At 47.3% G+C, this 25,139-nt stretch overlaps 11 protein-coding genes across 13 annotated transcripts in view; 7 read left to right on the top strand and 4 right to left on the bottom strand.

Moving 5' to 3' along the window:
* Positions 1 to 12,413, top strand: part of LOC126326521 (uncharacterized) — a 60,051-nt gene extending 47,638 nt beyond the window's left edge. The window contains exon 49 of the mRNA XM_049995665.1: positions 12,392 to 12,413. The gene's annotated coding sequence lies outside the window, so the exon portion shown is untranslated. The remainder of the gene's footprint in view (positions 1 to 12,391) is intronic.
* LOC126326530 (ras-related C3 botulinum toxin substrate 1-like) lies at positions 5,187 to 6,893 on the bottom strand. Its single transcript, XM_049995676.1, has 4 exons — positions 6,826 to 6,893; positions 5,859 to 5,944; positions 5,599 to 5,791; positions 5,187 to 5,479 (listed from the first exon to the last, which is right to left on the bottom strand). The coding sequence occupies exons 1-4, from the start codon at positions 6,857 to 6,859 to the stop codon at positions 5,187 to 5,189; spliced, it is 606 nt and encodes a 201-aa protein (XP_049851633.1). The 5' UTR covers positions 6,860 to 6,893.
* Positions 7,216 to 8,672, top strand: LOC126326531 (ras-like protein rasD). Of its 2 annotated transcripts, none has more exons than XM_049995679.1 (3): positions 7,216 to 7,285; positions 7,513 to 7,598; positions 7,931 to 8,672. In XM_049995679.1, exons 2-3 carry the CDS (start codon positions 7,593 to 7,595, stop codon positions 8,513 to 8,515), a joined length of 591 nt encoding a protein of 196 aa, XP_049851636.1. In that variant the 5' UTR covers positions 7,216 to 7,285; positions 7,513 to 7,592; the 3' UTR covers positions 8,516 to 8,672. The 2 variants fall into 2 exon arrangements, with proteins under 2 accessions (XP_049851636.1, XP_049851637.1); XM_049995680.1 differs by lacking the exon at positions 7,216 to 7,285 and adding an exon at positions 7,337 to 7,392.
* LOC126326527 (uncharacterized) lies at positions 8,739 to 12,337 on the bottom strand. 2 transcript variants are annotated; one of them, XR_007560748.1, is made up of 13 exons: positions 12,266 to 12,337; positions 12,019 to 12,187; positions 11,796 to 11,963; positions 11,414 to 11,732; positions 11,251 to 11,344; positions 11,063 to 11,181; positions 10,858 to 10,994; positions 10,403 to 10,791; positions 10,217 to 10,334; positions 9,918 to 10,152; positions 9,368 to 9,854; positions 9,185 to 9,294; positions 8,739 to 9,084 (listed from the first exon to the last, which is right to left on the bottom strand). XR_007560748.1 is itself a non-coding variant. In XM_049995673.1 (6 exons), the coding sequence occupies exons 1-6, from the start codon at positions 10,517 to 10,519 to the stop codon at positions 8,823 to 8,825; spliced, it is 1,329 nt and encodes a 442-aa protein (XP_049851630.1). In that variant the 5' UTR covers positions 10,520 to 10,582; the 3' UTR covers positions 8,739 to 8,822. The 2 variants fall into 2 exon arrangements, 1 of the variants encoding a protein (XP_049851630.1); XM_049995673.1 differs by lacking the exons at positions 10,858 to 10,994; positions 11,063 to 11,181; positions 11,251 to 11,344; ... (2 more) ...; positions 12,019 to 12,187; positions 12,266 to 12,337 and having other exon boundaries at positions 10,403 to 10,582.
* Positions 12,414 to 13,169: 756 nt separating the features above from the next.
* On the top strand, positions 13,170 to 14,217 carry LOC126326528 (uncharacterized). Its single transcript, XM_049995674.1, has 5 exons — positions 13,170 to 13,201; positions 13,272 to 13,575; positions 13,628 to 13,717; positions 13,777 to 14,002; positions 14,079 to 14,217. The coding sequence occupies exons 2-5, from the start codon at positions 13,327 to 13,329 to the stop codon at positions 14,153 to 14,155; spliced, it is 642 nt and encodes a 213-aa protein (XP_049851631.1). The 5' UTR covers positions 13,170 to 13,201; positions 13,272 to 13,326; the 3' UTR covers positions 14,156 to 14,217.
* Positions 14,218 to 14,226: 9 nt separating this feature from the next.
* Positions 14,227 to 14,827, top strand: LOC126326532 (uncharacterized). The gene is made up of 2 exons (XM_049995681.1): positions 14,227 to 14,489; positions 14,540 to 14,827. The coding sequence occupies exons 1-2, from the start codon at positions 14,330 to 14,332 to the stop codon at positions 14,809 to 14,811; spliced, it is 432 nt and encodes a 143-aa protein (XP_049851638.1). The 5' UTR covers positions 14,227 to 14,329; the 3' UTR covers positions 14,812 to 14,827.
* A 128-nt stretch (positions 14,828 to 14,955) lies between these two features.
* On the top strand, positions 14,956 to 16,176 carry LOC126326544 (uncharacterized). The gene is made up of 4 exons (XM_049995692.1): positions 14,956 to 15,274; positions 15,328 to 15,428; positions 15,486 to 15,645; positions 15,719 to 16,176. Exons 1-4 carry the CDS (start codon positions 15,004 to 15,006, stop codon positions 16,174 to 16,176), a joined length of 990 nt encoding a protein of 329 aa, XP_049851649.1. The 5' UTR covers positions 14,956 to 15,003.
* Positions 16,079 to 21,661, bottom strand: LOC126326542 (conserved oligomeric Golgi complex subunit 8-like). The gene is made up of 8 exons (XM_049995690.1): positions 20,732 to 21,661; positions 20,548 to 20,654; positions 20,324 to 20,451; positions 20,191 to 20,262; positions 19,980 to 20,096; positions 17,765 to 19,916; positions 17,674 to 17,695; positions 16,079 to 17,590 (listed from the first exon to the last, which is right to left on the bottom strand). The coding sequence occupies exons 6-8, from the start codon at positions 17,820 to 17,822 to the stop codon at positions 16,204 to 16,206; spliced, it is 1,467 nt and encodes a 488-aa protein (XP_049851647.1). The 5' UTR covers positions 17,823 to 19,916; positions 19,980 to 20,096; positions 20,191 to 20,262; positions 20,324 to 20,451; positions 20,548 to 20,654; positions 20,732 to 21,661; the 3' UTR covers positions 16,079 to 16,203.
* Positions 20,552 to 21,320, top strand: LOC126326545 (uncharacterized). The gene is made up of 4 exons (XM_049995693.1): positions 20,552 to 20,673; positions 20,777 to 20,854; positions 20,925 to 21,092; positions 21,161 to 21,320. The coding sequence occupies exons 1-4, from the start codon at positions 20,552 to 20,554 to the stop codon at positions 21,318 to 21,320; spliced, it is 528 nt and encodes a 175-aa protein (XP_049851650.1).
* On the top strand, positions 21,496 to 23,019 carry LOC126326543 (N-glycosylase/DNA lyase-like). Its single transcript, XM_049995691.1, has 4 exons — positions 21,496 to 21,643; positions 21,712 to 22,052; positions 22,302 to 22,370; positions 22,489 to 23,019. Exons 1-4 carry the CDS (start codon positions 21,520 to 21,522, stop codon positions 22,948 to 22,950), a joined length of 996 nt encoding a protein of 331 aa, XP_049851648.1. The 5' UTR covers positions 21,496 to 21,519; the 3' UTR covers positions 22,951 to 23,019.
* LOC126326541 (uncharacterized) lies at positions 21,954 to 24,946 on the bottom strand. The gene is made up of 2 exons (XM_049995688.1): positions 23,029 to 24,946; positions 21,954 to 22,936 (listed from the first exon to the last, which is right to left on the bottom strand). Exon 1 carries the CDS (start codon positions 24,926 to 24,928, stop codon positions 23,171 to 23,173), a length of 1,758 nt encoding a protein of 585 aa, XP_049851645.1. The 5' UTR covers positions 24,929 to 24,946; the 3' UTR covers positions 21,954 to 22,936; positions 23,029 to 23,170.
* Between the last annotated feature and the right edge of the window lie 193 nt (positions 24,947 to 25,139).

Raw genomic sequence — 25,139 nt, forward strand, 5'->3', positions numbered from 1 at the left:
TCCCAGGCTTGTTTGACGGTGTCGTAGACGCGAGAGTTGATGCGCCAGGGGGTCTCGCCGAGGGCGTCGAGGGACTCGTAGAGGACGGCCATGTGGTCGTGGTTTTCGAGGAGGGGGCGCATTTGGTGCTCGTAGTTGTAGAACCTGACGACGGAGGTGGGGTAGAGGTAGTAGCCGCCGTCGTCGGGGGAGTACCAGGGTTTGGGTTTGACGAGCATGGGGAAGTGTCGGACGTGTCTGGCCTCGCACTGGACGTGTTCCCTGGAGAGGTGTTCGAATATGAGGGGGGACATGCGGACGCGTTTGAAGGCGGGGGAGGAGGGGCCGGACTTGGAGGTTTCGAGTTCGAAGGCGTTGAGTTCGCGAAGGGATTCGGGGGAGAGTTTTTCGGGGGAGAGGGAGAGGGAGTTGGTGGGGAGGTTGCACTTGATGGTGCTGCACTCGAGGAAGGTGTTGAGGAGGAAGGAGCCGAGCAGGTGCCTGAAGGGTTTGGACCAGACGAGGGCGGTGGCGGTGGCGGTGGCGTTGTGGGTGGGGCGTTGGTGGTAGCGGTGGGAGGGGCGTTCGGGGTCGGGGAGGAGGCAGTGTTGGGTGAGCTTGTTGACCTTGGAGACGTTGAGGTTGAGGTTGCGGTACTTGCGTCGGAAGAGTTCGGGGTTTTGCTGTTTGACACGTTGGTAATTAATTTGAGCGAGGACGACGTCGGCGATGGCGTAGGCGAGGTGGTTGTAGGGAGCGCCGAGGGCGTGCTTCATGGTATGTCCGACGGCGGCGTGGAGGGTGATGACGGTGAGTTCTTGGGGGGTGACGGAGGAGAGGGCGTCGACGAGTTTTTTTTTGGAGTGCAAGGAGGATTTTTTGTAGTACGAGATTTTTTGTTGTATGGAGGCGAGGAGTGGTTTGTACCAGCCGAGGAGGAGGTTGGAGGAGGGGCCGAGTTCGGAGCCCTTGCCGAGGGAGACGACGTCACGAACGGTGTCCTGGTACCTGTCGATTTCGCGGTTGACGGCCTCGGTTTCGAGTTCGAGTTGTTCGAAGAGGGCGTCGCCGTAGGTTTGGTAGAGGGGTTCGAGTTGGAGGAACTTGTAGGAGATGTGCGAGTCGTTGGAGGGGCGGGGAGTGGATTGGGTGGCGAGGCGGTCGTGCTCGTAGACGAAGAGGTTGGGAGCGGCTCGGCGCGCGCGGTCGAGGTTGAAGAGCTGGGAGCGAGTGTGCTGATAGAGGGAGGGGTTGGTGGGGTCGAGAGAGAGGAGGTCGAGGGAGGGGGGGGTGAGGGGAGTCGGGGTCGGGGCGGTGGTGAAGGGCGGGGTGGGAGGCGTTGGAGTAGGGAGCGCGGAGGAGCGAGTGGCGGAGGCGCGGGCGACGGACGCGGGTGGAGGGGTGTGCGGAGAGCGCGAAGGGTGCGGGGGAGGGTTTAGGGGGTGCGAGAAAGAGCGAGGTTCGGCGGCATTTTGTGGTTTGGTGATTTTTTTTTTCCGCGAGAGGGGGCGCGCAGAGTTGGGGGTCGAGGCGCCGGCGCAGAGGGTGGTGTGCGGGGGGGTGTGGGGAGAGGCGAGCGAGTGGGGGAGAGGGCGCGCGGAGGGCGGGGAGGCGGGGAGCGAGGTGGGTGGAATTCCCGGGGCGGCGGCGAAGGAGCAGGGGCGCGGGTTGGCGTCTGGAGGTGTGGGCGAGCGCGTCGGAGGGGGGTGGATTAGCGCGCGAGGGGTTTGGGGGGGGGGGGGGGCGTGCGGAAGGGGGCGACGTACGGGCGCTCCAGATAGGATAAATTGAGGTGGGCTGTAATTCCGGCGTATGCGTGCATTGGACCGAGTAGTCAGAAAACAGAGAGCATTTGAGAGTGTGTGCGTCGCTCTTGAAGAGCGGGAGGCGTATCGAAGTGAGGGAGCTTCCAAACAGGGGGTGCCTATAGAAAGGTTTGGGGGATCGAGATTACACACGTTTTGGCACACATTTTTTCTGGGGTGCAAAAGGGGGAAAAAAAAAAAAAAGTTGGAAGCGCTCGGAGATGCGACGCGCGTTTGGCGCGCGGGGGGCGCGGAAGAAAGCGTGCGGTTGGCGCGGCTGGGCGTTCGCAGGCGAAGCGGGTGGGGGCGCGGCGCGCGTGGTGGTGGACGAGTGAGAGCGCAAGGAGCGGGGGCGTCCCTGAGCGGCAAAAAAAAAAAAAAAAACAGATGATAAAAAAATTGAGCTTGATCCGGCTAATTTTGTTTGACGGACGGTTGTTTTATTCGGCAACGCGGCCTTAGAATTGATGTGCCGAAGGCCGCTGTGACTCAAACGCACTGGGGCTCCCCGCGTTCAGAACGACGACAGTTTATGTACGAAGGAGGAAGAGAGTCTACGCGCCGCGGTGGTGTGTGAAGTGTGTGTATGTGCTTCTTGCAGTATGTGTGTGCAGATAGGGGGGGGGGAGTGAGTGTTTTTCTGACGAGGAGGCGGGGCGTGCGGCGAGCGCATCGGCGTCGAAAAAAGACGCGCAACGCAATTGGCGAATAGAAGAGGCGTTTGACAGAAAGCGTTATTTTGGTTTTTTTTTTTTTTTTTTTTTTTTTGAGCAGCGGCACGTCATACGGCCCGGGGTCCAGTTTTTGGACGAGGGGCGAATGTGGTGGTGACACAGGCTGACGTTTTTTTTGTAGAGCGTGTTGTGCATGTATATTCAGATGTCCGAGCCTGGTTCGCCACTTGATGAGAAAAGTTGCGTGAGGGTCGCCGCGGTAGGCGGCGCGCTGGGTAGTAACAACGCGGTGGACAAGGCGGCGGCGTCGCGGCTTTGCGCAGCCGGGGCCGAGGGCGATAGATCCTCTCGACGAGTCGGCGCGGTGCTGCCCCCCTCGAGCGAAAGAGCTGGCGTTTCGCGTTGGGACCGAGTGTCAGAGAACTGGGGAGAAGGGACAGAAGCGCCTCGACGGCCGCGCTCCGAGACGACGCGCGTGTGCGACATGTTGTCGAACTCGCTGGCAAAGAGGATTAAGCTGAACGTCAAGAAGCAGATCGCCGAGGCGGAGGGATCGGGCGGCGACGGGGCTGGGAGCGAACCGACGCGTGACGGTTCGGGCGCCGTTCGGTCGACGAGCGAGGCCGACCTGCCGAAGCCGCGCCTCGACGGCGCCGGCGCGCCCCGTCCCACGCTGAAGGTCACGAGGAAGCGCGCGCCGGCTCCGGTCGCTGACGGCGGGGAGCCGGCGCCGTCGGCTCGCGAAACGTCGCGATCGGCGAAAAAGTGGGCGCCTTTAGACGGCGTTTCGCGCGACGTTTCGTCGCCTCGTTTGGAGAGTTGTGACGCGTCGGCGGGCGCCGGCTCGTCGGGCGTCGCGGAGCGATCCCCGTCGCCCAGACACGCGGCGGCGGACGGGGAGCTGCCGAGCGACGAGTCCAGTCGCCCGACGGAGGAGGAGGCGACGATGACTGAGGAGGAGGAGGGCGATTCGTTAGAGGGTTTGTCGCTCAGTGAGACTTGGATTTCGGCGTCGGAGAGTCGTGCGACCAAGGCCAAGCGCCACGGCGCCGTTCCGACGAGGTCGGCCTCTCCTGGCGGGGAACAGTCGGTGCTGCTGAACGCGGCGTGTCTGAACTTGGTCTTGGAGCTGATGTCGCACGAATCTGCGTGGCCGTTCAACCGCCCGGTAGACCCGGTCCGAGAAGGCGCCTTAGATTACGAATCGATCATTCAGCACCCGATGGACCTCAGGACCATTCGAGACCGACTCAGGCGGAAAAGCATCGCCAACCTCTCTCAGTTCTGCGGTTTGGTCAACTTGGTCTGGTCGAACGCCTTCACGTACAATCCCGAGGGCACTCCCGTTCGACAACTGGCCGAGGACATGGAGCAGCAGTGGCAGAAAAAATGGGCCCTTCTGAAGTCTCAAATCCACCGAACGGATTCGGGCTATCGCCAATCGGAGGACCACTACGACCTCAGGTCGAGCGCTCCCAAACTGACGAGGGAGACGAGATCCACCAAGGGCGCCGCGCCTCCTTCCAGGCCCTCCATAAAGCGCACCAGGTCTGTCTCTCATCCGGCTGTCGACCCGAGACAGCTCGAACTCGAAAATCGTGTAAAACAGTTGCAAGAAACTCTCAAAAAAACCGAACAAACTCTTTCCCGCATCAAAAGAAACGGGCTAAATCAGCTCGTCCAGGCGCACCTCTCCTCCGCCCTGTCACTAAATCCCCCCCCCCCCCCCCTCCCGTGTCCAAACGGCCACCCGCGAAAGCGATGACCTGGCAAGAAAAAAGAATCCTTGCAAAGTCCCTTCAAACCCTTTCCCCTCAACACATCCCTTCTGTCGTTTCCCTAGTCGAAAAAGAGGCCCCAAACCTCGTCCCGGAATCCGGCAACGAGCTGTCTCTCGACCTGGACCTCTCCCCTCCAAACCTCCTCAGGAGCATCGAAGACTTCCTCAACTGCCTCGACCCGCCCCACCAACCCCAACCACCCTCCTCCGCTCCCCAATCCGCACCTCAACCCCCTCCGGACAACCCCCCCGACCGCCAGTCCGACTCGTCCGACGACTCCGACTCGTCCGACGACTCCGACTCCGACTCCGACTCCGACTCCGACTCCGATTCCGACGACCGCTGCTCCAGCGTCCTCCCGCCCCACCTCGTCCCCGCCTCTCCCCCCCCGAAGGACAAACCCCCCCTCGTTCTTCAAAACGTCGACTCGTGGTTCACTCTGTCCTCCTCCGACGACCCCCCCCACTCCCCGCTCAGCTTCTCCCTCCCCGACACGCCGTCGCACCGGCCGTCCTTCCTCGACAAGTCCCCGCCCACCGACGACGCGATCTGGTCCCAGTTCCGCATGCGCGACCTGCTCAACAAGCAGCGCCAAAAGGAGCGCCTGGAGCTGAAACAGCACCTGGAATCGCAGCAGCGCGAACAGCAAGAGCAGCTCAGACTGGAGGCGGAGCAACTCAAACTTCTCTCTCGCGCGACCGCGGAGGCGGAAAAGCTGAAGCATCAGCAAGAACTCATGCAACTCAGGAAAACCCAGCAGCAGGAACGGAAGAACGCCTCGCCGGGCATAGACATGCTGGCTCAAAGCATGGTCATGCATTCATTTGAAAAGGAAATGGAAAACGCTCGAAATCTTCACTCGTATAATTCCCAACAAATCTAGAAGATACAAATTGTAAACAATTTTGCTCTATCGCTGTAAAAAGTTTTTAATTTAAGCAAACTTTTTATATAATCGAACATAGTCGCTTCTTTTTTTTTCCTTCGTAGTCTCGACCAGCAAAATTGAAAGAACTCGAGCGGACGTAGGCTCGAATCGCCTCGTCAAACGTATCCTTCAAACCTTGTTGAGTCAGTGCGGAGCACTCCTGATAACTCATCGCACCGATTTCTCCCGCCAACTTTTGGCCGTTCTCGTGCGAAATCGGCTTCTCACCTTTCTCCGAGAGGTGGCGGAGGATGTTGGCGTCGTCTCGAAGATCGCACTTCGTCCCCACCAACACGTACGGAGTGTCCGGACCTTGTTCAAGTGATTAGCGCACAATTCCGTCGGAAACAACCGAGAAAAAAAAACTCGTACAACGTTTCTCTCCACCGCGGGCCCTCACGAACACGCCCCCCGCGCACCAACACACGTACAATGATGCTTGATCTCCGGCCACCAGCGCTGCTCTATATTGTCGAAAGAGCTGGGATCAACTATTGAAAAACAGAGAAGAAAGACATCCGTTTGCGGATAACATAGCGCCCTCAGACGATCGTATTCCTCTTGGCCCGCCGTATCCCACAAGCCAAGGTTGTAGGGCATGTCATCCACCATCACTGCCGTGTTCTGGAAAAAACGCTTCGGTTATGCTATGCGAAACGTCGCGTCGATTGAAAAATTTTTCTTAACGTACATAATTGTCGAAAACCGTTGGGACATAGTCGGCTGGAAAGCTGTTCGACGAAAAGCTCATGAGCATGCAGGTTTTTCCCACGGCGCCTTAAGGGGTGCGACGTTAAAAAAGAGAGGTCAATTCCCAAAATTTTAGATGGTCGAACACATTTTCGAAAACCGGACAACGGCTGTTCCTCCCTGTCCTCTTCTGCACACGCGGTGAGACGAAGGTGACTTTTTCCTGCCCCAGGAATTCGTCCTCGGACCAGGTACCACCCACTTCCCGTGCACGGTCGCTTCTCCAAAAGGTCGCTATTTTCTTTTTCGCTGTGGTCGATCTGAATTCAAAAACGAACGGGACGGCACGTCAAGGCACGCGACTTGCAGGCAGGGAGACTGAGAGATCAAAACGCGCTCGCAAAAGCCAAACGTGTTTCGAGGAGGCCGGTTTCCCCTCGCACACGGCCCTCCGTTCGAGACGCGTCCGGTTTTGTGCACAGATCGGCCCCGCTACAAAAGCTGAGAAAACGGCCGTCGCTCTACGCCGAACATCGCACAGAGTGAGCCCTATTCAAACTCCATCATATATGTACATGCAAATATATATATATGTGTGTACAACGCGCGCTCTCTCTCTCCGAGGGCGAAAAATCTATCTTCCCCCCACATGTGGATTTTTCGTGTATGATAGCGCAAGTCGCTACTTGCGCGCGTCTAGAAGGTGCCATTGATGTCGTCTCAGTTTCGCGAGTCTTCCAAATGTGAATCGTCACGCGCGTGCAACAGCGGGAGAAGCGCCGTTACGGCTGCTCCTCCAAATACAGCTTCGACAGAGAGAGAGAGAGAGAGAGAGGTACACACACGCACACACGCAGGCTGGATATATGCTCTTATACAAGTACGCTACGCGACGGTGATTTGCGTGTCAACCTGGTCTACCTGTCATAAGACTAAGAAAAAAAACGCATGCACTCATAAAAGCGTACCATCACCGACTATCACACATTTAACAGCCTGCATTAAACAACTGCTTGTGCTAGGCCTTCACTGCAACTATTAAAAATGAAGCATAAAAGATTTTTTTTTCAAAACGTATATTATTTTAAGCGTGTGGAGACTCACACATGCCCACCCTATGTGCGTCCAATACTGACGAGCATCCCTCGGGCGCCGAGAGGAAAAATGCCGCTGCAGAGCAACTGATCTGCAATCCTAGCACACACTTTTGACGCAACGGGTGACTCGCACTGCGTGGCAATTTGTTGGTGTGAGATTACATGTGTATGCGTTATATATATATATATTGTACACACATATAATTATTATGCGTCACGTGATAAACTTCCAGGTGTTTTTTTCCCTCCTATCTCAGTTCTGTGGTCAAACTTCAGATAACGGAGAACCCGCGCCGACTAGAATCGTCACCGAATAGACACTAACACTAACGTATGGAGGAAAATAACAGTGCGCGAAATCTCTGTCTTCCCTCTCTGCATCGAGCGCTTGAGGGAGACCGCCTCTCTCGAGGCGCGCCCTGCTTTAGCACATTTCACGTATAATACATATCACTCTGCACACACACTTAGCCCGCGACCTCTTTTGCGTTCACCTTTTTCACGGCTCGCGCGAAAACGTATACACGTGTACACACTGACGAACTAACCCCACCGAAGCAACACTGAACTAGCGCCCGCCACGCTTCCCCCACTCTGCCTTCGACTGCGTACTATCGAAAGCGAACAGGCGTGTTAACATGTTAGTATGTGTCCCTAGTGAGATTCAGACCAGACGTGCGTGTGAGTGGCCATTGCGTGTGTGATCGTGCGTAATAGACTCAGTGCGCCATCTTTTTTTTGCAGAGAGAGCAGCCAAGGCGCCCTTTGATACCGCCGCGCGAATTTTGCAATCTCGAGACAAAACGACCACCCACGTGTTACCTCGCGTATATCAAGGGTGCAGTCGACTCGAATGTCCTCCGCTCTCCCCTCATCGCAATCTCTCCTCTCCTCAGTGTCTGCTCAAAAAAACTTCTCGCCCATACATACGTACACAAAACATGCGATCAACTAACCCGCTATTCCTTTTCTCGAGAAACAAAACACGTACAGACTGGTCATTGTCGGCGATGGCGGCGTCGGAAAGTCCTGCCTGACAATCCAGTTTTGCCAAAACTACTTTGTCTCGGATTACGATCCAACCATCGAAAACATGTATCGAAAACAAGTGAGCATTGACAACGAGCCCTGCCTCCTAGAGATACTCGACACGGCAGGTCAAGAAGAATACAGCGCGATGAGGGATCAGTACATCCGCGTCGGCAAAGGGTTCCTCATCGTCTATAGCATCGTCAACCGAAGAAGCTTCGAGGAAATCGAAGAATTCAGAAACTCTATCCTCCGAGTAAGGGAGGTTGATCACTTTCCCATCATCCTTGTCGGAAACAAGTGCGACTTAGAGGCGTCCAGAGAAGTAGCTTACATTGAAGGACTAGAACTATCTAAGTCCTACAACTGTCCGTTCGTGGAGACATCCGCCAAAAACAGAATCCGCGTCGATGAATGCTTCTTAGAACTTGTGAAAGAGATAAGGAAATACGACCTCCAAAATGCGTCTCTAACCGAATCATCGACACAAAAGTCCACCTCGAGAAGAAGTGGTATCTGCGTCGTTGTCTAGCTCAAATAAGCCATCACCTAGCGAATGAATCTGCTCACTGCGTTGTAAAAAGTTTTTGTCATGGAGGGGAAAATTTTCACAAAAAGTCGTCCCTCTTTCAAAATATTGCAACAAAACCACACCCAATAAAACTGAAAACGATAGTAACTAGACCATGTTCGATAAAATTCATGCGTAACAACGTGTACACCACTCCCCTTAAAATAACTATGAACTAACGCTGTCAAAAAGAGAGGACGATTTATCTGCGGAGAAATATTCGTTATCGCCCTGAACACAATTCTTTCTCAATCACACTCTAATAGGGTCACGTGATGACGGGATCCTTCGCAGAGGTCTCCCTCCCACGCTCTCTGTTCTTCAGATTTTTGCCTCTGTCAAAACTCCCACTGAACATCAAAAACCTCATGGCCCATTCGCGAGTGCGGTCAATCAACTGCTGGTAGACGGACGGACGAGGCCCGATAAATACCTGCCCAGCCTGAGAATCGATCTTCGCATTGAGCTTGAAGTTTCGAATCAAACTCGCAATCCACTCCTCAGACGTTTCAAAGTCCATGCCAAGCTTCCTGCAATGAAAATAGAGGCGTTAAATTTTTGAAAAAACGCGCATTTACAGTCGTACGCCAAAATTTTTTGCAAAAACACATTTGTAATTGTACGGCGTACTTGGTCACGAAGCAATTGTGAACTTTGAAGTAGATCTCGAGCGCGCTAAGCCGCGCACTCTGCATGAATTCTTCCTTGAACGGGTACAGGAAATAGTCCTGCTCGAAGACCTATGCGGTGTGCATGGGGAAACGCGAGGTTAGAACTGTTAAACCCGTGCGCGAGAAATCGACTGCGACATACTTTTTCACATTGTACCAAAATTTGGTCGGCGAGTTCGAAGTCAAATTGAACGAACAGAGCTTCCGTGAACTGAGTAATTGGATCGGAATAGGTGTTCCAGCCGTGTTCGACGATTTTTTGGATGTCCTTGATCGTTTTACGTTTTTTGGTAATGATCAAGGCAACTGCGAGATAGCGTCGAATGTAAGGACACGTGGTCTGAATAGTGCCGTAATATCGATCGTTAGAAAACAGCTCAATGCACTGAGAACAGACGGAAAGGTTGCTAAAATAGACAAAGAGCGACCAATGAATAAGCCAAGTCCGCTGTTGAAGCTGGACGAGAGGAGACGTGTTAGTCGTGTGGTCAATAGTATCTCGAATAAGATTGACGGTCACGAGAGCATCATCCCAGTATTGTAATAAAATGTAAACAGCAAGCCTTCCCCATAGCGCGTGAAGGTGTAATTCTGGATCAGAAGATAGCTCTCGGAAATGCATCAAATAACTGAAAGGACGAAGTGAGTCTCTCCTATTTTCGCACCGCAAAAAACGAGATGTTAAAACGTACTCGGCAGCCGTCGCGTAATCTCCGCACTCGTATTTAAATTTTGCCAAATCATACAGCGCGCTGAGATGAGCGGAGGTAATCGAATAGTACTCCTCGAGGTACGACATGGTGTATTGCTTATTTTCATGAAGGGATTTAACCATGTTGATGTCCTGAATCAACTTCAGCAGTGGGATGGCCGCATTTTGTAGAACTTCATTTTGCTGTAGAACCTTTTCGCGCTTTTCCTTCATCTCTGCAAAAAAAACGCGTTAATGAACGATTTGGACCAAACCAGCCCATCACGTCTTCCCACGAACCCTGTGGTATATTGTCGTCGCCGTAAATAGATGCGTGAATTTCTATTAGCAAATCGATCATGTTTGATGATTTTAGTAGGTTGTACTTAGCCAGCTTGATGTCGCCTTCATCGTAGATCTTTGCGAAAAATCCTTAGTCACATCTACTCAAAAAAAATAAGAGGCGCATTCGAGGACCGGCCGTACTCTGTTTTCTTCAAGAAAGCTGAGTAGAAGCAGAACATGGTGGCGATCTAGAAAGGGAATGATCTTCGGAGTCAAATCCCAAGTTTGGACATCGTCTGTTGATGCATCGTCGTTCATGACGGCCAAATGTTTCAAAACAGACCCGGCGATACAGAACAACCCGAGGATAGGTTTAAAAAAAAAGAGAATGTGCGATAATTTTTTTTAATGAACGATGACAGGCGTAAAAAAAACCCGCTGTGAATCTGCCATATTGAGACCCGAAAAAGCCCTACGAAGCGGAGCTGATCGAAGAAGCGTTCGATTGGTTAGAGGGGGAGTTCTTGTCGTGCAAGAAGCTTTCGTAAGAATAAGGATACTTGTCTATGGTGTCCAGCCAATTTGAAAAGCTGAAAGTACAACAAAGGTCAGCCAAGTGGAGAGCGGAAGGGTGGTGGGTTGAAGGGGGCGCGTACATTTTGTCTTCTACCTCCTTTTTGTATATATTAGGTACAACGTGCCGGTCTCGAAACTCGTCTATAGCGGCTCTTTCCTCAATCCATAGAATTTGTGCATCTGAGGGCCGGTTCTTGTTGTACTGATCGTAAAGGCACTGAAATAAGGGGATGTGAGGGGAGTCTTGCGTATTGGTTCGCACATCGCTTAGGAAAAAAGACGTACCTCGTCTAAATAGAGGCCTTCAGCCGGAGCCATGTGAATTCCTGGAGTCGGTGAGTCGGTGAAAAACAAGTCGATGACATCTTCGCTCTGGCCGTCTCTAACGACGTTGATGGTCAAGGCTTCATGAAAGTTAAAAAAAATTCCGTTGGGAGATATTAAAAAACAAAAATTTGGACATTAAATCGTACCTACCATCTTTCTGATTTGGTTCAGCATGAAGCTTTGTCCAATCACGGTTATTTCGACCCACTCGATTGGCCCTATCGTTATTGGCTCGGAGCACTGAGTCGATAGAGGTCAGTTTTGGCGCTGATGGAAGAGGGCTTTGTCGTGCGAATGGCGAGGTTGTACCGTCAGAGATTTCATTACGCGCACCGCTTTTGGACTGTTATACGGGACCCGAGAGGTGAACTTGTGATAGTTTCGAGCTCCCAAGAATTTGGACAGAACTCGGTTGACGTAATTTCGCGTGTATTCGTCAAAGTGCCATTTGTCTGTCGAAGGGGGTTTTTTTGAAGGCGCAAACAAAAAGCTTGGCAAGACGTATTTGTATCGTCTCACGTCGACGCGCGTTCGACACCGAAAGCCCTTGCCGACTTTTTTTGCGCCGAAGACGCGAATGTCTTGAGGAAGCACTGAATTGATTTGATCGACGAATTCAGGAACTTGTCTGTTTCACGCGTCAAACGGTCAGATTCGAAAAAAAAAAATTTCACTTTTTCTTTACACGAACCGCATAGCCAGAGAAACGTTGTTGGCGACGGCCGACACGCCCTTGTCGGTTCTCGCGGCGCACATCCACGCCACTTTTTCCCAGCTGCCCAAATTGCAAGGGTCTATGGCGCTCACTTTGCCGAATGCGTCGATAAGGCTCTGTTCTATGGTGTTGGCGCCTGGATTTCTTTTGGGGAGTCAGTTGTCGGACTGGAAGTTCGTGCGCGGAGCCCGAGGCGTACCGTTGGAGTCCTTGATAGGCGTCTCCAAGATATCCGAACACGATGATGGCCTTGATTTTTTTAAATTGCTTGTTCTTTAGACTAGAGGGCATGGCGGGATCGTCTTGAGAAACGTTGTGATGTTCACGTTCGTTCTCTAGTTTCGTGATCTTTCGACAGAGATCTTGGTCTTCGGGATCGCTTTTGTCAGGCGTGTGCGGGCGCTTAAAAAGGCTCATCGCAGCGGGGACTTGAATGGTCGACGCACACTCCGGCGCGAGATCGCCCGCTCCTTCTGAATTCTCGCCGTGACTTTGAGGACGGTCAAAGGAATCCAAGAGAGCCATCTAGGCGGAATACAAAATCGTACGATTTCTCTTCGAAAAGTCGCGAGACAAAAAAAAAAAAAAAAAGTAGACCAGTTGGTCTCAAAAGTCAGAAATCCCCGAGTATGAGCAGTGAGAAAAATGCTCGCTCACTGTCGTATGCTCAGCGCAAGGCATGGAATGCCAACTCGATCCGTATCGCATAAAAAAAAAACAGAAAGGAAAAGGATTGCCACCCAAAAGTTGAAAGAAAACCCTCTGTACTTGATCGATCGCGTAAGTTTTATACAAAGCAAGCTGAGCGGACGTGTGGGACCCGTACCTAACACAAACCTTCACAGGAAAAACCCAAGCCAAGAAAGTTGGATCTGAAGTATCCACTGCAATCGCTTCCGAGTAGCACGAAACCTTCGTACGGATTCGCCACTCCCAAAAGCACGTGCGTTTGGTCTTTTTTCTGACTTTTTTTGCGAAAATAGCGGATGGCTTGACCCCCTCGGAAACACTGAGAACCTGCCATTTCTGATCAAGAGGACTTTGAACAAGCAACTGCCGGTGTATTCCGACATAAAGAACGGCGGAACGCGTCACCTGACCGTGCTGAGGAGATACTACGGAAACACCAATGAATTGATTCAGGAGATTCGGCGGCTGGTGGGCGATGAATACACGGTGGAGGAAAAGTTGGGAAAAATTGTAATCAGCGGACACCACGTCACGAAGATAAAATACTGGCTGAGGAAGCTGGGATTTTAAGACGGCAGTGTGAAACGGTCAAAAACGTGACATATCTATATTTTTGTTTTGAACGAAGAGGCACTTTTTTTATTTTCCCTCCGTTGGATTCGACAATGCTGTGCCGCAAATCGGTCGCACGTGTACGGTCCTCATGCGTAAACCCGCGTGCCACGAGCGGGGGCCAATACTAAAACACAAAATTTTGAATAGGTGAAGCTTGATCGAAAACGTTTTTTTTTGTACGCGAAGGGACGCGTCTGTTCGCATGTCAAAAGACGTCGCGGCCGATCGGCTTGACAAGGTGGCGAGCGGCCGCGAGCCGTACAGCCACGTGCTCGACTACGCCGTTGGCATCGTGCCCAGCGCGTCCGCATTGGACGAGCTCGAAAGAGTGCAGTCCAAGTTTGAACCAGCTGCCATGATCAAAGTGCCAAGGGAGTCTTTGAGACTGACGCTGGTCACATTGGCGAGCGACCTGGACAGGGACGCCAAAAAAATGGCTCGAGTCAGAGAAGTACGTGCGCGTACCGCGAGCGTCTAGATCTGACCTGATCTTTTTTTTGAAGGCGATCAACCGAGCAGCGCGCGAAGCAAAACCTATAGACATAACTATAGGGGGAATAGGGTGCTGGCCAAAATGGAACAAGGTGCGCGAGGTATGTCAAAAGAGAAAGGAAAGGGTCCTCAATGCGCGGTGGTCACAACAATCTTGCAGATCTGGGTAGGCGTTACGGACGGAAAAGAAAAATTAGCAGATTTGAGTCGCAGAATTCAGGCGTACATCGAAACAACTCAAAGCGAAGCACGGCCAATTCGATCTCCCCATAGAGCGAAAATTCGCATAGGCATATGGAAGGACATCTACGTCAGCTCAATGCAAGGTGAGCTAGCCAAAGAGATATCAGAAAGTATAAACAGCTTCCCCATCGCCCATTTTATCAGTACGTCGTGTACACACGGGTTTGCTTTGTGTGGCGCGAAAAAGACCCCACTTTCTGACCAAGTTTTTTCTCCAAGCGAATGAGCTTTCGCTATTTGCAACAAGGCCCGACGAAACGTCCGTTTCAATCCATTCGACATCTTTGGGAAAATAACAGGCTACTTGCCATACACTCCCGTTAAAAATTTTTTCGTTCCTGTTGGTCTCATATTTTTCGCCGAGCAATTTTTTTATCCTATTTTTCTTTTTTTTCTGCAATCCCCAAGAGGGTCGCCGGGCTAGCTCCATTTCGGCAGAGCGCCAACACGTCTGTCACGTGCTTCGTTCAATGACGAACATGAGCGAAGCCTCGCGTGAATTCTCGTGGCCGCTTTCTTCTGCAGAAATTCTCGAGGACTTGAATAGTTTGAGGAAAGCAAGGACTGATCCCAAGTTCTTAAGTTCGCTCGTTTCTGGTCACAAAAAGGGCCAGAGCGATTTCGTTCAAGGTTAGTAAAAAAAATTTTTTGCTTGTGAAAAATGATTGACCTCTTTTCAGCGGCCGAGCCACCCGCAGAACGTTCATTGCACAAATGGAGCCAGATGACCCTAGAAGAGTTCAGGGATGAGCTGGCAAAGGTCTCCGAAAAATACTCGGCCATTCAAGACCAGCTGTTCGAAGACGTCTACGATACAAGTCTTACATCTGCCGCTCTACATAAACGGCTACAAGAGACCCAAGAAGACTTAGAGGACCTATCAACAGAGCTAAGCAGGCTCGGGACGCACTATGAGACCATGCTGGAAGCTCTTTCCGGTGAACACGCATAAAAATTCAATTACCAATGTGGCGGCAAGAAAGTGACTGCCATTCTTGGTCTCAAACGCATTGAACGATCATTAGTCGGATTTTTTTTAGAACTCATTTTAGAGAATTCGGGGAAATATACGGCACATACAAAATTTTGTATTTATTTGTCAAGTTTTCGAGGGGTGCTATCTCTCTCTCTCTCGACCTCAAAAATGAGTTCTACAGCATTGAAAAAATCACTCACGGATGCCTACATGGCATTTCGCGAGGAATTTCACGGGGAAAGGTTTGGCACTGTTTCGGATGACGAAGTTAATGTACCACTCGACAGAGAGGAGTACGATGCCATCGAGCTCAGAACGAGTTTGAAATCAAGCGAGCATAAACACAGAGATCAAGAGGCCATCAATTTGGCGGCGGCACCGATATGGCTGGGCTTAGTGAAGCCCATAGAGAGAAAGCTAGAAAGCATTGAGAACGATTGTACGGAGGGAAAAAACTCTTCAAGAGAGCGCAGCTAACACCCGTGCACACAGTGACGGCATTTTCTAGGAAGTTAGATCAAGGCGATTCATTTGGACTGAGTCGAAAAGAAGAACAAGAAGTGCTCATGTCACGATCGAGACAAATAACGAATGTACGTGCGTGAAATAAAAAGTAGGACCTTTGTGTTTTTAACGGAACCTTTTGTTAGGCCTTTAAAGCTGCAAAAATGGAAGTTACTAGCCTCAACAACTATACGGACATGAAGCCGCAGGAGGCCTATATGAGAAAGAATATTATGAGCTTGCTGGTATTGAAGTTGCAGGACCAAATGAACAGACTCAGTAAGTTGCAGTTCTTACATCAAGAAAGTACGTTATTTTTGAAACACAGCCGAAATTTCTGTTTTGTGCGGCGGCGCGTTTTAACCGTTTTTTTCTGAAGAGCTCACTGTGAAGAAGAAGGCGACCAAATATGCAGTTCCAATAGCCCTCGACATTGGAGACCAATACCTGATTAATCAGGATGTGGACGAGGATGATGAGGACGATGAAATGATTAGCAGATATGACATTGGATTTACTCAAGAGCAACAGAGTAAAATAGAGCTGGAAAGAATCCAAATAGAACAAAGAGAGCAACAAATCAACGAGATAGCGGAACAGGTTGAAGAGCTGGCAGTGATGTTCAACGATGTTGCACAGTTGATTCACAATCAGGGAACTTTGTTGGACAGAATTGATTACAACATTGACAACGCGGATCATAGCATTACAAAGGCTCAAAGCGAACTCAGAAGTGCGGTGAAGAAAGAAAGGGGGTTTTCAAAGTGTTTATGTTGTCTGTTATTATCGGTGTTGATATCTGGCACGACAGTTAGCGTGTTGGTCGGAAAAAAATAAAATCTATTGAAGGGTCGTACCGGTGTTTCAAGTTGGCCCTGATTCACTCTCCCAAAGGACGTCATAACATGAAAGGATGTAAGGTATAAATACGTGTGTGACCATGTTTGAAATACGTTCGATACCAATCGATGCTTGTTTGTCTAGGACCAGCTGCAGTGTTTTTTCAAGTATATAGGTTATTTCAGTCTTGATTGAGTACAGAAGAATTGGCTGTACTTCGTTGAACGTGAGCAGCAATGCGTTGGTAAGATGTGCTATAGGTAAATATTCCAGAAACTCAACAGGCGGCAATGAAGGATCTGCTACAGGATAATCAGCAGGTATCTGGCTAATGGTCGAATGGTATTTTTCGAGCTGTTTAAAATAAATTTGAATAGATGAATGAATCAGTTGACTAAAAAAATCGATGACCTTTTCTTCGAAAATAGGTATCAAAAGTCCTTCCAAATCGATTCCGTATTTCTTTGTCGACGAGCTCAGCAGTAAACACTGGGAAAGCAGACACGACAAATCAGCCCCATGAGATATATTCGATATTTTTTCTTTAAATAAGGTCAAAAATTGACTCAATTGATTGATCATCCAAGAATTATAGATCAAATGAACCTCTTCTTGTCGGGGAAACGCGGCTCTATATTGATTCCTGACTTCGCGCCATTCACGACATATCTTCCCCATGTATTCTATCAGGTCATCACTCATCGAAATGGATTCAGCCAAACTCTTGAGATATACTTGACGGCGCTTTAAAAATGTTACACATAATTCACACTCTGTGTATGTGCCCATTTCTCTCAAAAATTCAATAATTTGGACACCATCGAGCAGTTCAGTACTATGCTCAAGACGCCGCTCTAACCGTTTCTGCATGATTGAGACAGAAAGATTTACATCTCTTGCAACCGTCGAAAATATAGGCACGTTTGAATGGGTGCACGCCAACTTCATAAAATGACAGTCCAATTTCAGCGCTTGGGCATAGAGCTGACTATCTATGCACTTCCTTATGAGTTGAGGTACCTCCAAAATTTCGAGGATCCGATAATGGTAACTTGAAGCTTTTTGGTCGTCTTGACGTACTTTGTTCAAATCTTCTAATTCTCGGCAAATTTTTTGACAGGTGAACAACTCCTTCAAGTCGGACCACCGGCGCAAAAGGATTTTCAGATTTTCAGATAGGGAGCGAGCTTCTGTACTCAATGCCTTCGCGCAGGAAATACTTTGCATAAAAAAATCCAAGTTCTGAATAGACAGACGTTCTCTTGATCGACGAATCTGATACAATTCACCTTTTAAGCGCTCCGCTTCGCGGCGGGTGAAGTCCGCGCCACCACGAATCAGATCCATTGCATACCCAAATGTGTCCTCGGTGATGATCTTGCCATCCAGCCCCGGCAAGTGCAATTCGAAACTGATAAAGCATCAATTCAAATGAAGAAAATAAGCGCCAGGGAGAAAATCATAAACGATTGAAATGGAGAGATGTAAACATACGCCCTGTCAAAACCTTTCAAGCCTTACAGAGAGCGGGGTTTGAGCCAGGAAGTTAGTTATGCGCAAAGAAAACTGTCTTTTTGTCTCTTACTATTTTGAGGAGAAGGGTATACGGAAGGTGAATGAGGTGGATCATCGGTATGAGTCATACTCGATAACAGAAGTTTTACATTTGAGGCGTGAATTTCTCAGGACAAAGATGAAAAATGAAAAAAATTTGTCAAATTTGAAATTTTTTTTTGATCGAAATAATACGCAAATACATAACAAGAAACGATAATTGAAATTCTGTAGATTTCTAGTTGAATTTCAGTGAGAAGATCATGGACGTAGGAGTTGAATGAAAATATGAGTGACAATTTTGCCAGGGGCTTTACCGTCTGTGTGCTGCATGACGTGTCCGACGAAATGTTGAAGGACTCGGGTGTTTCCAGAGCGGTATTGCTGAACTTGCTTTGGAAAAGCGGAGAGAGTGTCTTGACAGAGTTGTTGAAGAAATTGGTGATCGTTGATTTGAGTAAGCTTTCGATCACGAACAATAGAAGAAGGACATCGCATGTCGCCAAGGAAGATAGATGCTATGATGTCTTTAGCTATTTTTGAAGAAATGGAATTATCTGAGATCAGGTCAAGGATTTCTCCTAGGTGGTCGCTGGATAGAGGCGAGCGGTCGATATCTAGTTTGTGAATTTTGAGTTGAGAAAAAATATCGTTGATAATCCAATTGGCGATATCTTTATAGTTACTGCGGCCATGAGCAACGCGCTCAAAGTAAGCAGAGGCACCCAGATGGGAGGAGAGAATGTTCGCATCGTAAGGATCGAGCTTATAAGTATTGATAAGATCGTCGCGAACTTGATCCGGAAGAGGAGGAATTTGCTCAGAGATTCGACGAATTCTTTCTTGATCGATAACCAAATAAGGAAGATCGGGTTCAGGGAAGAAGAAGTAGTCAGTGGAATCGCTCTTTTCTCGCCCAACAGACGTAATACGTTTGATAGGATTGTAAAATCTGGTTTGTTGTTCGACGATTTGATTAGATTCAATAAGGGAGACTTGTCGATGCGCCTCGTATTCAATGGCACGAGAAAGATTTCTAATAGAATTCAAATTTTTGATTTCACATCGCGTTCCTTTTAGCAAAGAAGATGCGCGTTGTACGCTTACGTTGGCATCGCAACGAAGGGAACCTTCTTGCATGTTTCCATTGCAAACATCAAGGTATCTGAGGACAAGTTGCAACTTTCTGAGAAAAGCTGCAGCCTCCACTGGACTGCTAATCTCTGGCTTGCATACAATCTCTACGAGGGCACATCCAGCACGATTCAGATCGATGTAAGTTAAGTGGTCCTCCTGGTCATGAAGAGATTTGCCTGAATCTGTTTCCAGCTGTATGCGCTCAATAGAAACTCTTTTGGTCGTTTGCCCAGGAAGCAAAATGTCAAGATACCCGCCTGTGACAATTGGGTAGTCACGCTGGGTGATTTGATATCCTCCAGGAAGATCGCAATAAAAATAATGCTTTCGGTCAAAACGACAAAGCATGTGAATATGACCATCTATAGCAAGCCCAATTTTGACAGCTCGATTAACGCACTCTTCGTTAAGCACCGGCAATGTACCGGGAATAAAGGCATCAAAAAAAGAAACGTTGTGATTTGGTAAATCTCCAAAGGCAGACGGAGCCGATGAAAATAATTTGGTCTTAGATGTTATTTGAGCATGAATTTCTAAGCCAACAGCCATCTTCCAAAGATCAGTGCTTCCTTGAATAAGGTAATCAGACACAGGCGGATTTGTCACTTCGTCCAAACTTCCCAATACTCGCACGCGTGCATCCTGTGCAGATGGAGATGTAGCAAATTCTAAATGGGATTGCGGTAATTTGTTGCAAATTCTTTTTGTCTCTATAGTCGCATTGTTTTTCGTATACTCACTCGTCATCATACGACGACAAATAGACGGAACCAAACTACGCGCAGATCTTCTAGGGACATTCGGAAGCCTTCGCACAAGCGTCGGCTCAAAACAGCCAAACATCGTAACCTCAGTACAATACACAGTTATCTTTAACAAAAATGCATCATTCTCTCTGAAAACAAATCTCTTTTTTCCCTTCAATTACCAAGCTCTAAATTCAGGCCTCTGAGAAAGTCTAATATAGCCCTTTCTTGCTTCTTGTCGCCAAGTCTATCGAACTTCTGACTACAGAGCATGTCAATGACCTGCTGCCGACCCTCTAACTGACAAAACGCGCATTTTAGTGCTTCTGCCTTTTTTTTTATCAAAAATAAAAAATTTCGTACAAGATTTGCATAACCTGTGTCACAGAGCTCTAAAAACTCTGAAAGCTTGAGCATGAGCTCATTAGTTTCGTTCCTCCGTTCATTCACCTGCACGTGAATTGACATACGAATCAATTCCTTCAATGACGGTTCCAGGAAAATTTAATTCAAGGAAAAGGAAATGAGCCTTAGGATTATGATGCAAAAGGAACAGTAAGAAAGAATCACGTACAATGATCAATGCACGCAGGCGGCTGATGTAAACCTCCCACGCCCGTGCCATACATTAGCCCAATAAACGCAACTATGAATCTGTCAGTTCGCTCGAGAAAAAAAACAGCTATTCTAACTAATACCGAACCTACGCTCTTTTAAAAATGTACCACAAACCCGTCGAAGCGGACTTCGATTCAGTTCCAAAAAATTTTTTTTAAGTATATACAAACAGCATTGTATGATAGAGAGACGAAAATATCATAGTCTCACTTAGCAGCTAAAAGAGGGTGCTTCAGCTCAACTGTTCTCTAAAAAAATTACCCAATTGAATGTTCATCAAAATATACTAAAATATACTATCTATAGGACGTACTTACATGATGAGCTCAGCTACCGGTCCAATCCCTTTCAGCGACATACTTGATAAAATAAGCCCTTACTATTTTGCTGCCTTGGGTATCGGGCTCGCTACTTCTGTATCTATATTGGGTAGTGCATGGTAAGTCAATCTGATTACACGTTATCTCCTCTTTCAATCCTTTTGCCTTTACACGCACAAATGTTTCTTCCATCTAGACTGACTATGTAGAACTTTCAATTAGGGGAATATTCACAATAGCGCCCTCACTTTTGGGCACAGCATCCAAAGTCCCTCGCATCAAATCCAAAAACATGATCAGGTATATTCATTTTTCCCTCATAAGCCAACTATACTCGTTCCAGAACTTTATCTTACCTATTTTTTTCCAGCATTATCTGCTGCGAAGCCGTAGCTGTCTATGGAATCATTGTAGCGATTGTATTCCAAAGCAAACTAGAGGCAAATTCTAAAGAAACATTCAGTGCCGCAGATTACCATGCGGGGTTTTCATTGTTTTGGGGGGGTCTCCAATGTGGCTTAGTTAACCTATTCTGCGGGTACCGCTAAACTCTCCTTAATTATCCTCCTAAATTGTATACACACAAATATTCACCAACTTTCGTAGTATCTCTGTAGGCATCATCGGCGCTAGCGTAGCCATGGCAGATGCCGCCAACGAATCTCTATTCGTCAAAGCCCTTATCGTCGAAATATTTGCCTCTCTACTCGGACTCTTCGGCGTCATCTTAGCTATCATCCTATACTCTCTGGCTCATTTTTCCTAGTGCGAATTCTGTCACTTCGTTTTCTTTCATATAAAAGTACACGCAGCTCATCTTCTTTGTCCTCAATAAACTTATATTATACACGGTTGATTCTACCATCTTTGTCATTCTCTCTAGCTAAGACAATTAACAATGCCTTACTAAAAACTGTAATTTTTTTTCTCCCTTCATTATCAATAACAGACTTAGCTCCTCCCCTATGCAAGTGTCCGGTACAATTCGTATTGTATCCTCTAACCCCCTCAACCTTGCAAACACCCTTCCGTCTGGTCAAAGCTTCAGATGGAAACTCTGTAGAAGCCACACTTGGATAGGCGTTATCGGTAAGATGAAATGTCAATGAAACAATTTTTTGTTTTTTCATCATATTGACCTCAATGTTTCTATTCAGATAATCACGTCATTTCCCTGAAACAAAATTCACCCTCTTTGATATCATATACTGCAGAACCTTGCGCCAGTTCAGAAGCTATCAAAAATAGACTCATCGACTATTTTAGATTAGAAAGCCCTCCACTCAGAGAATTGTACCGACAATGGGGTCAATCGACCAAAACTAACCATGCTGAAAACCATACAGCAGATATCAACGCAGACTTCAAGAAAAAAGCGCAAAAATTGGATGGATTGAGATTGCTAAGACAAGATCCTTATGAATGTACTTTCTGTTTTATATGTAGCCAAAACAATCATACTAAACGCATTTCAAGCATGGTCGAAACGCTGTGTAACGTACGAAAAAAAGTGAACCCAAAATTTGTGGAGCATCTTTCAGAACGAGACTGAAAGATAAAATGCCAAATTGCGCTGTATAAACAAAATTGGCTGACAGTTCCAATTGTCAAAAAACATTTGTTCAGATTGTGGATAAAACAAAATATCCACCAGCCGTCAATTTTGAAGTATAACGGCTTTCATATGCAGGAAATAAATTTGTCTAGATATGTGCCTTACCTTTCTCTTCCTTGTTCTTCCTACCAGGTCTATGGGTCATTTATCGCGACGGTTGACGGTGTCGACTATTACGCATTCCCAAAAATTGATCAGCTGGTATGTGAGACAGATGCACCCCAAAAAATACAGCACACGCCAAACTTCAAATGTATAATAAAACTAATTAGCTGTTGTTTTCTGTCGGATGAAATTTCTTCCTCATTTGGCTGATAAGCTTCGAGCAACAGAACCTGAATTGCGCGGACTCGGGTTTGGGTATCGCTCTAAATATATAGTCGAGTCAGCTAAAATTGTCAAGGAGAATGGCGGAGAAACTTGGCTCAGATTACAGAAATTGGTACCGACAGACGTAGCTAAGTTGGCACTTCTATCTTTACCGGGCATAGGTCATAAGGTTGCAGATTGTATTGCTCTGTTCTCTATGGAGAGATTGGATGTGGTTCCTGTCGATACGCATGTCTGGAAAATAGCGATGAGATATCTACCAAAACGAAAAAAAAATTCATCAACTTATCAATACATAGCAGACTTTTTCAAGGAGAAGTTTGGTCCATATTGCGGATGGGCGCACACAATATTATTTGCAGCTGAATTGAAGACATTTCAAACAGTTATGGATGAGGATTCTAAAGTCAATAAGTCCAAAACCAAAGCTAAAAAAACTGCCAATTTATGAATGGGATAAATTAGGGAATTCGACCAATACTTCGCACACATTATTAAAAAGTTTCCATATTTGCACGTCTCTAAGTACCTTTTTGTATACGACATGGTTTAGAACAGGTGTCCACGTTGAAGGGAGTTCGCTTTGTTTCAATGGTTGCCATTTTAGGTGGTCAGGTTCAGGACAATAAGTGTGTCATAGAATTCGAGGGGCCATGCAAAAATAGAATGGATCAGCTACTCGTAAGCACAATTTTTACTAGAAGCTCTGGAGATTTGATGTTAGGATTCATTGACATAAATCTGACCCACCAATTTTTCTCCACATTTTCATACAAGCTGCTCAGTGCTATTTCGGCACAGGCCATGGTCTGCTCCTCTTTTTCCTGTTTGCATTTAACTTCAACCAACAGAGTTTTTTGATAACGATCTTTCAGTGTATAGATAAATCGTTCGTTCCAGACTGGGTGAAAACAGCAGTTTTCGATGCACTTCGTCTCTTTTATCACGTCATCTAATGTAATTCTGACAAAAAGGTTAAGTGGGATAAAACAGTTTTGAATCAAATTTCTTCCAGCAATAATAGAAATGTTCAAATTTGTTTGCTTTTGGCTTTCTGTATAAGTGGTTTTTGCGACAGTGCTCCTAAGTTTCAATGTGCATTCTTCCACCTTTTCAACCCATTTGTCGGTCATAGCCTTATTATCAGTGATAAACACATAAACCCTACTGTCGCTGACCATACGGAACCCAGATCTTTCTTCTTCTGAACGTTCTATTTTGAATTCTAAATAAGGTAACATCAAATCGAAGGCTTCACTCTCTCCAGAAGGGTCTATCTGCGCGACAAGTATGATATTTTCAAAAGCACGCACTTTCACTTTGCTGATTCTAGGGTGATTTGAATCAGCACTAATTAGGCGCATTTCCATGGTGTCCTCGTATAAAACATCACAGGGCGACTCTTTCATGTTTTTTGATATTTCTGATTTGGCGGTGAGTCCTTCAAGAGGTTTGACGGCAGGTTCGATTGTCTGGTCTTGAAAAGAAAATGTGCTTCTTTGGTTGCGCATCATGACCTTGAGACAGGAAATATAATTAGATGCTTCTTTAATATGAGACAAACAATCAGCGAACAAGGTGTAACCTATGCTCATAGGATTGGTGTAGACGAGTAGAATACTAAACGAGCGCTCATAATCTTGAATCCGACTGCTCGAAAAAATTAAAATTTCCCCTAAGTCTATAGACGATCTAGACTTAGCTTTGCACTCTTCTAGTAGCTTGTTGAACTCTTTTACTTTTTTGGATTTACAAAAGATATCAAAGGTCGATGGAAGATTTGCCAAATACACTGTATACTGTTTTAAGACAGAGACCAAATCGTCTTTCAGCGAGTCACTAGAATCAGCTTGGAACTGAATCAAGTGCTTGAGACTTTCTAAAAACTTAAAATGATTTCTCGAGAGGACAGAAAGTTGCGATATCAAATATTCGCAAGTGGATAGTTCTTGCTCAGACATAATTTTTTTTAGCTTGATATATTGATTTTTAAAGCAAGGTTCGTATATTTCCGAAACCATCTTTAACATAGAATAGTAGTTGCATTCGGACTGTATCAGATTGATGAGTTCATTGAAATATGTGGGACACGTTTTCTTCTCGATACACAAAGAAGATTCGATTTGGTTTTGTAATTTCTTCAGAGACTCTGAGGAACATTCCTTGCCGTCTTCGCTTAAGGAAGTCTCCGTGCGACGGGTGCTCCTTTTCATAAAGGAGATTGGAAGAGGCGGTAACACGCTCTGGGAGGGGTCGTTGATAGATAGGTCTTTAATGATGTCTTCTTTAAAAATAGAAGGTACTCTGCATGATACAACTTGATCAGTGCTCTTGGATTCTGGCGAAATTTGTGTACTTGGAATGGTTTGGTCTACTGTGGTTGGAGAGACAGATAAAGAAGAGACAGCATTTTCCACAGTGTTGATCATATAATCGTTACAAACGTTTTCAAACTACGAACTCAGTTCGTTAAATTCTGTAATATAGAAAGTAAAAAGCACAATGAAATTTACGAAATTCAAAGCTGGACTTCGACTTTGCACGCCTCCTAGCAATAACCAGATTTGTAAAAAACGACTAAAAAACCACATATACAACCAATGATATATTTTCATATCCTTTTGATGTATTTTTGGTCGA

Source organism: Schistocerca gregaria, unplaced genomic scaffold, assembly GCF_023897955.1.
Source record: "Schistocerca gregaria isolate iqSchGreg1 unplaced genomic scaffold, iqSchGreg1.2 ptg000994l, whole genome shotgun sequence".
Classification (NCBI taxonomy): domain Eukaryota; kingdom Metazoa; phylum Arthropoda; class Insecta; order Orthoptera; family Acrididae; genus Schistocerca; species Schistocerca gregaria.

Excerpts from the sequence above, each read along its gene's own strand:
- LOC126326530 (XM_049995676.1), bottom strand. The coding sequence starts at position 6,859 with ATGCAGGCTGTTAAATGTGTGATAGTCGGTGATG. Across the intron at positions 5,945-6,825 it reads ATGTGTGATAGTCGGTGATG|GCGCCGTGGGAAAAACCTGC; the intron begins GTACGCTTTTAT and ends GCACCCCTTAAG. Across the intron at positions 5,480-5,598 it reads GCCGGAGATCAAGCATCATT|GTCCGGACACTCCGTACGTG; the intron begins GTACGTGTGTTG and ends CACTTGAACAAG.
- LOC126326527 (XM_049995673.1), bottom strand. The coding sequence starts at position 10,519 with ATGAACGACGATGCATCAACAGACGATGTCCAAACTTGGGATTTGACT. Across the intron at positions 10,153-10,216 it reads CGACGACAATATACCACAGG|AGATGAAGGAAAAGCGCGAA; the intron begins GTTCGTGGGAAG and ends TTTTTTTTGCAG. Across the intron at positions 9,085-9,184 it reads CACAATTGCTTCGTGACCAA|GAAGCTTGGCATGGACTTTG; the intron begins GTACGCCGTACA and ends TTTTCATTGCAG.
- LOC126326528 (XM_049995674.1), top strand. The coding sequence starts at position 13,327 with ATGTCAAAAGACGTCGCGGCCGATCGGCTTGACAAGGTGGCGAGCGGC. Across the intron at positions 13,718-13,776 it reads AATGGAACAAGGTGCGCGAG|ATCTGGGTAGGCGTTACGGA; the intron begins GTATGTCAAAAG and ends ACAATCTTGCAG. Across the intron at positions 14,003-14,078 it reads CCCCATCGCCCATTTTATCA|CGAATGAGCTTTCGCTATTT; the intron begins GTACGTCGTGTA and ends TTTTTCTCCAAG.
- LOC126326532 (XM_049995681.1), top strand. The coding sequence starts at position 14,330 with ATGACGAACATGAGCGAAGCCTCGCGTGAATTCTCGTGGCCGCTTTCT. Across the intron at positions 14,490-14,539 it reads CCAGAGCGATTTCGTTCAAG|CGGCCGAGCCACCCGCAGAA; the intron begins GTTAGTAAAAAA and ends ACCTCTTTTCAG.
- LOC126326544 (XM_049995692.1), top strand. The coding sequence starts at position 15,004 with ATGAGTTCTACAGCATTGAAAAAATCACTCACGGATGCCTACATGGCA. Across the intron at positions 15,275-15,327 it reads AGAAAGCATTGAGAACGATT|TGACGGCATTTTCTAGGAAG; the intron begins GTACGGAGGGAA and ends CCGTGCACACAG. Across the intron at positions 15,429-15,485 it reads GATCGAGACAAATAACGAAT|GCCTTTAAAGCTGCAAAAAT; the intron begins GTACGTGCGTGA and ends ACCTTTTGTTAG.
- LOC126326542 (XM_049995690.1), bottom strand. The coding sequence starts at position 17,822 with ATGACTCATACCGATGATCCACCTCATTCACCTTCCGTATACCCTTCT. Across the intron at positions 17,696-17,764 it reads ATACCCTTCTCCTCAAAATA|GCTTGAAAGGTTTTGACAGG; the intron begins GTAAGAGACAAA and ends GCTCTCTGTAAG. Across the intron at positions 17,591-17,673 it reads TTGAAAGGTTTTGACAGGGC|TTTCGAATTGCACTTGCCGG; the intron begins GTATGTTTACAT and ends ATGCTTTATCAG.
- LOC126326545 (XM_049995693.1), top strand. The coding sequence starts at position 20,552 with ATGATGAGCTCAGCTACCGGTCCAATCCCTTTCAGCGACATACTTGAT. Across the intron at positions 20,674-20,776 it reads TCTATATTGGGTAGTGCATG|GGGAATATTCACAATAGCGC; the intron begins GTAAGTCAATCT and ends ACTTTCAATTAG. Across the intron at positions 21,093-21,160 it reads TTAGTTAACCTATTCTGCGG|TATCTCTGTAGGCATCATCG; the intron begins GTACCGCTAAAC and ends CAACTTTCGTAG.
- LOC126326543 (XM_049995691.1), top strand. The coding sequence starts at position 21,520 with ATGCAAGTGTCCGGTACAATTCGTATTGTATCCTCTAACCCCCTCAAC. Across the intron at positions 21,644-21,711 it reads CACTTGGATAGGCGTTATCG|ATAATCACGTCATTTCCCTG; the intron begins GTAAGATGAAAT and ends GTTTCTATTCAG. Across the intron at positions 22,371-22,488 it reads TCCCAAAAATTGATCAGCTG|CTTCGAGCAACAGAACCTGA; the intron begins GTATGTGAGACA and ends TTGGCTGATAAG.
- LOC126326541 (XM_049995688.1), bottom strand. The coding sequence starts at position 24,928 with ATGATCAACACTGTGGAAAATGCTGTCTCTTCTTTATCTGTCTCTCCA.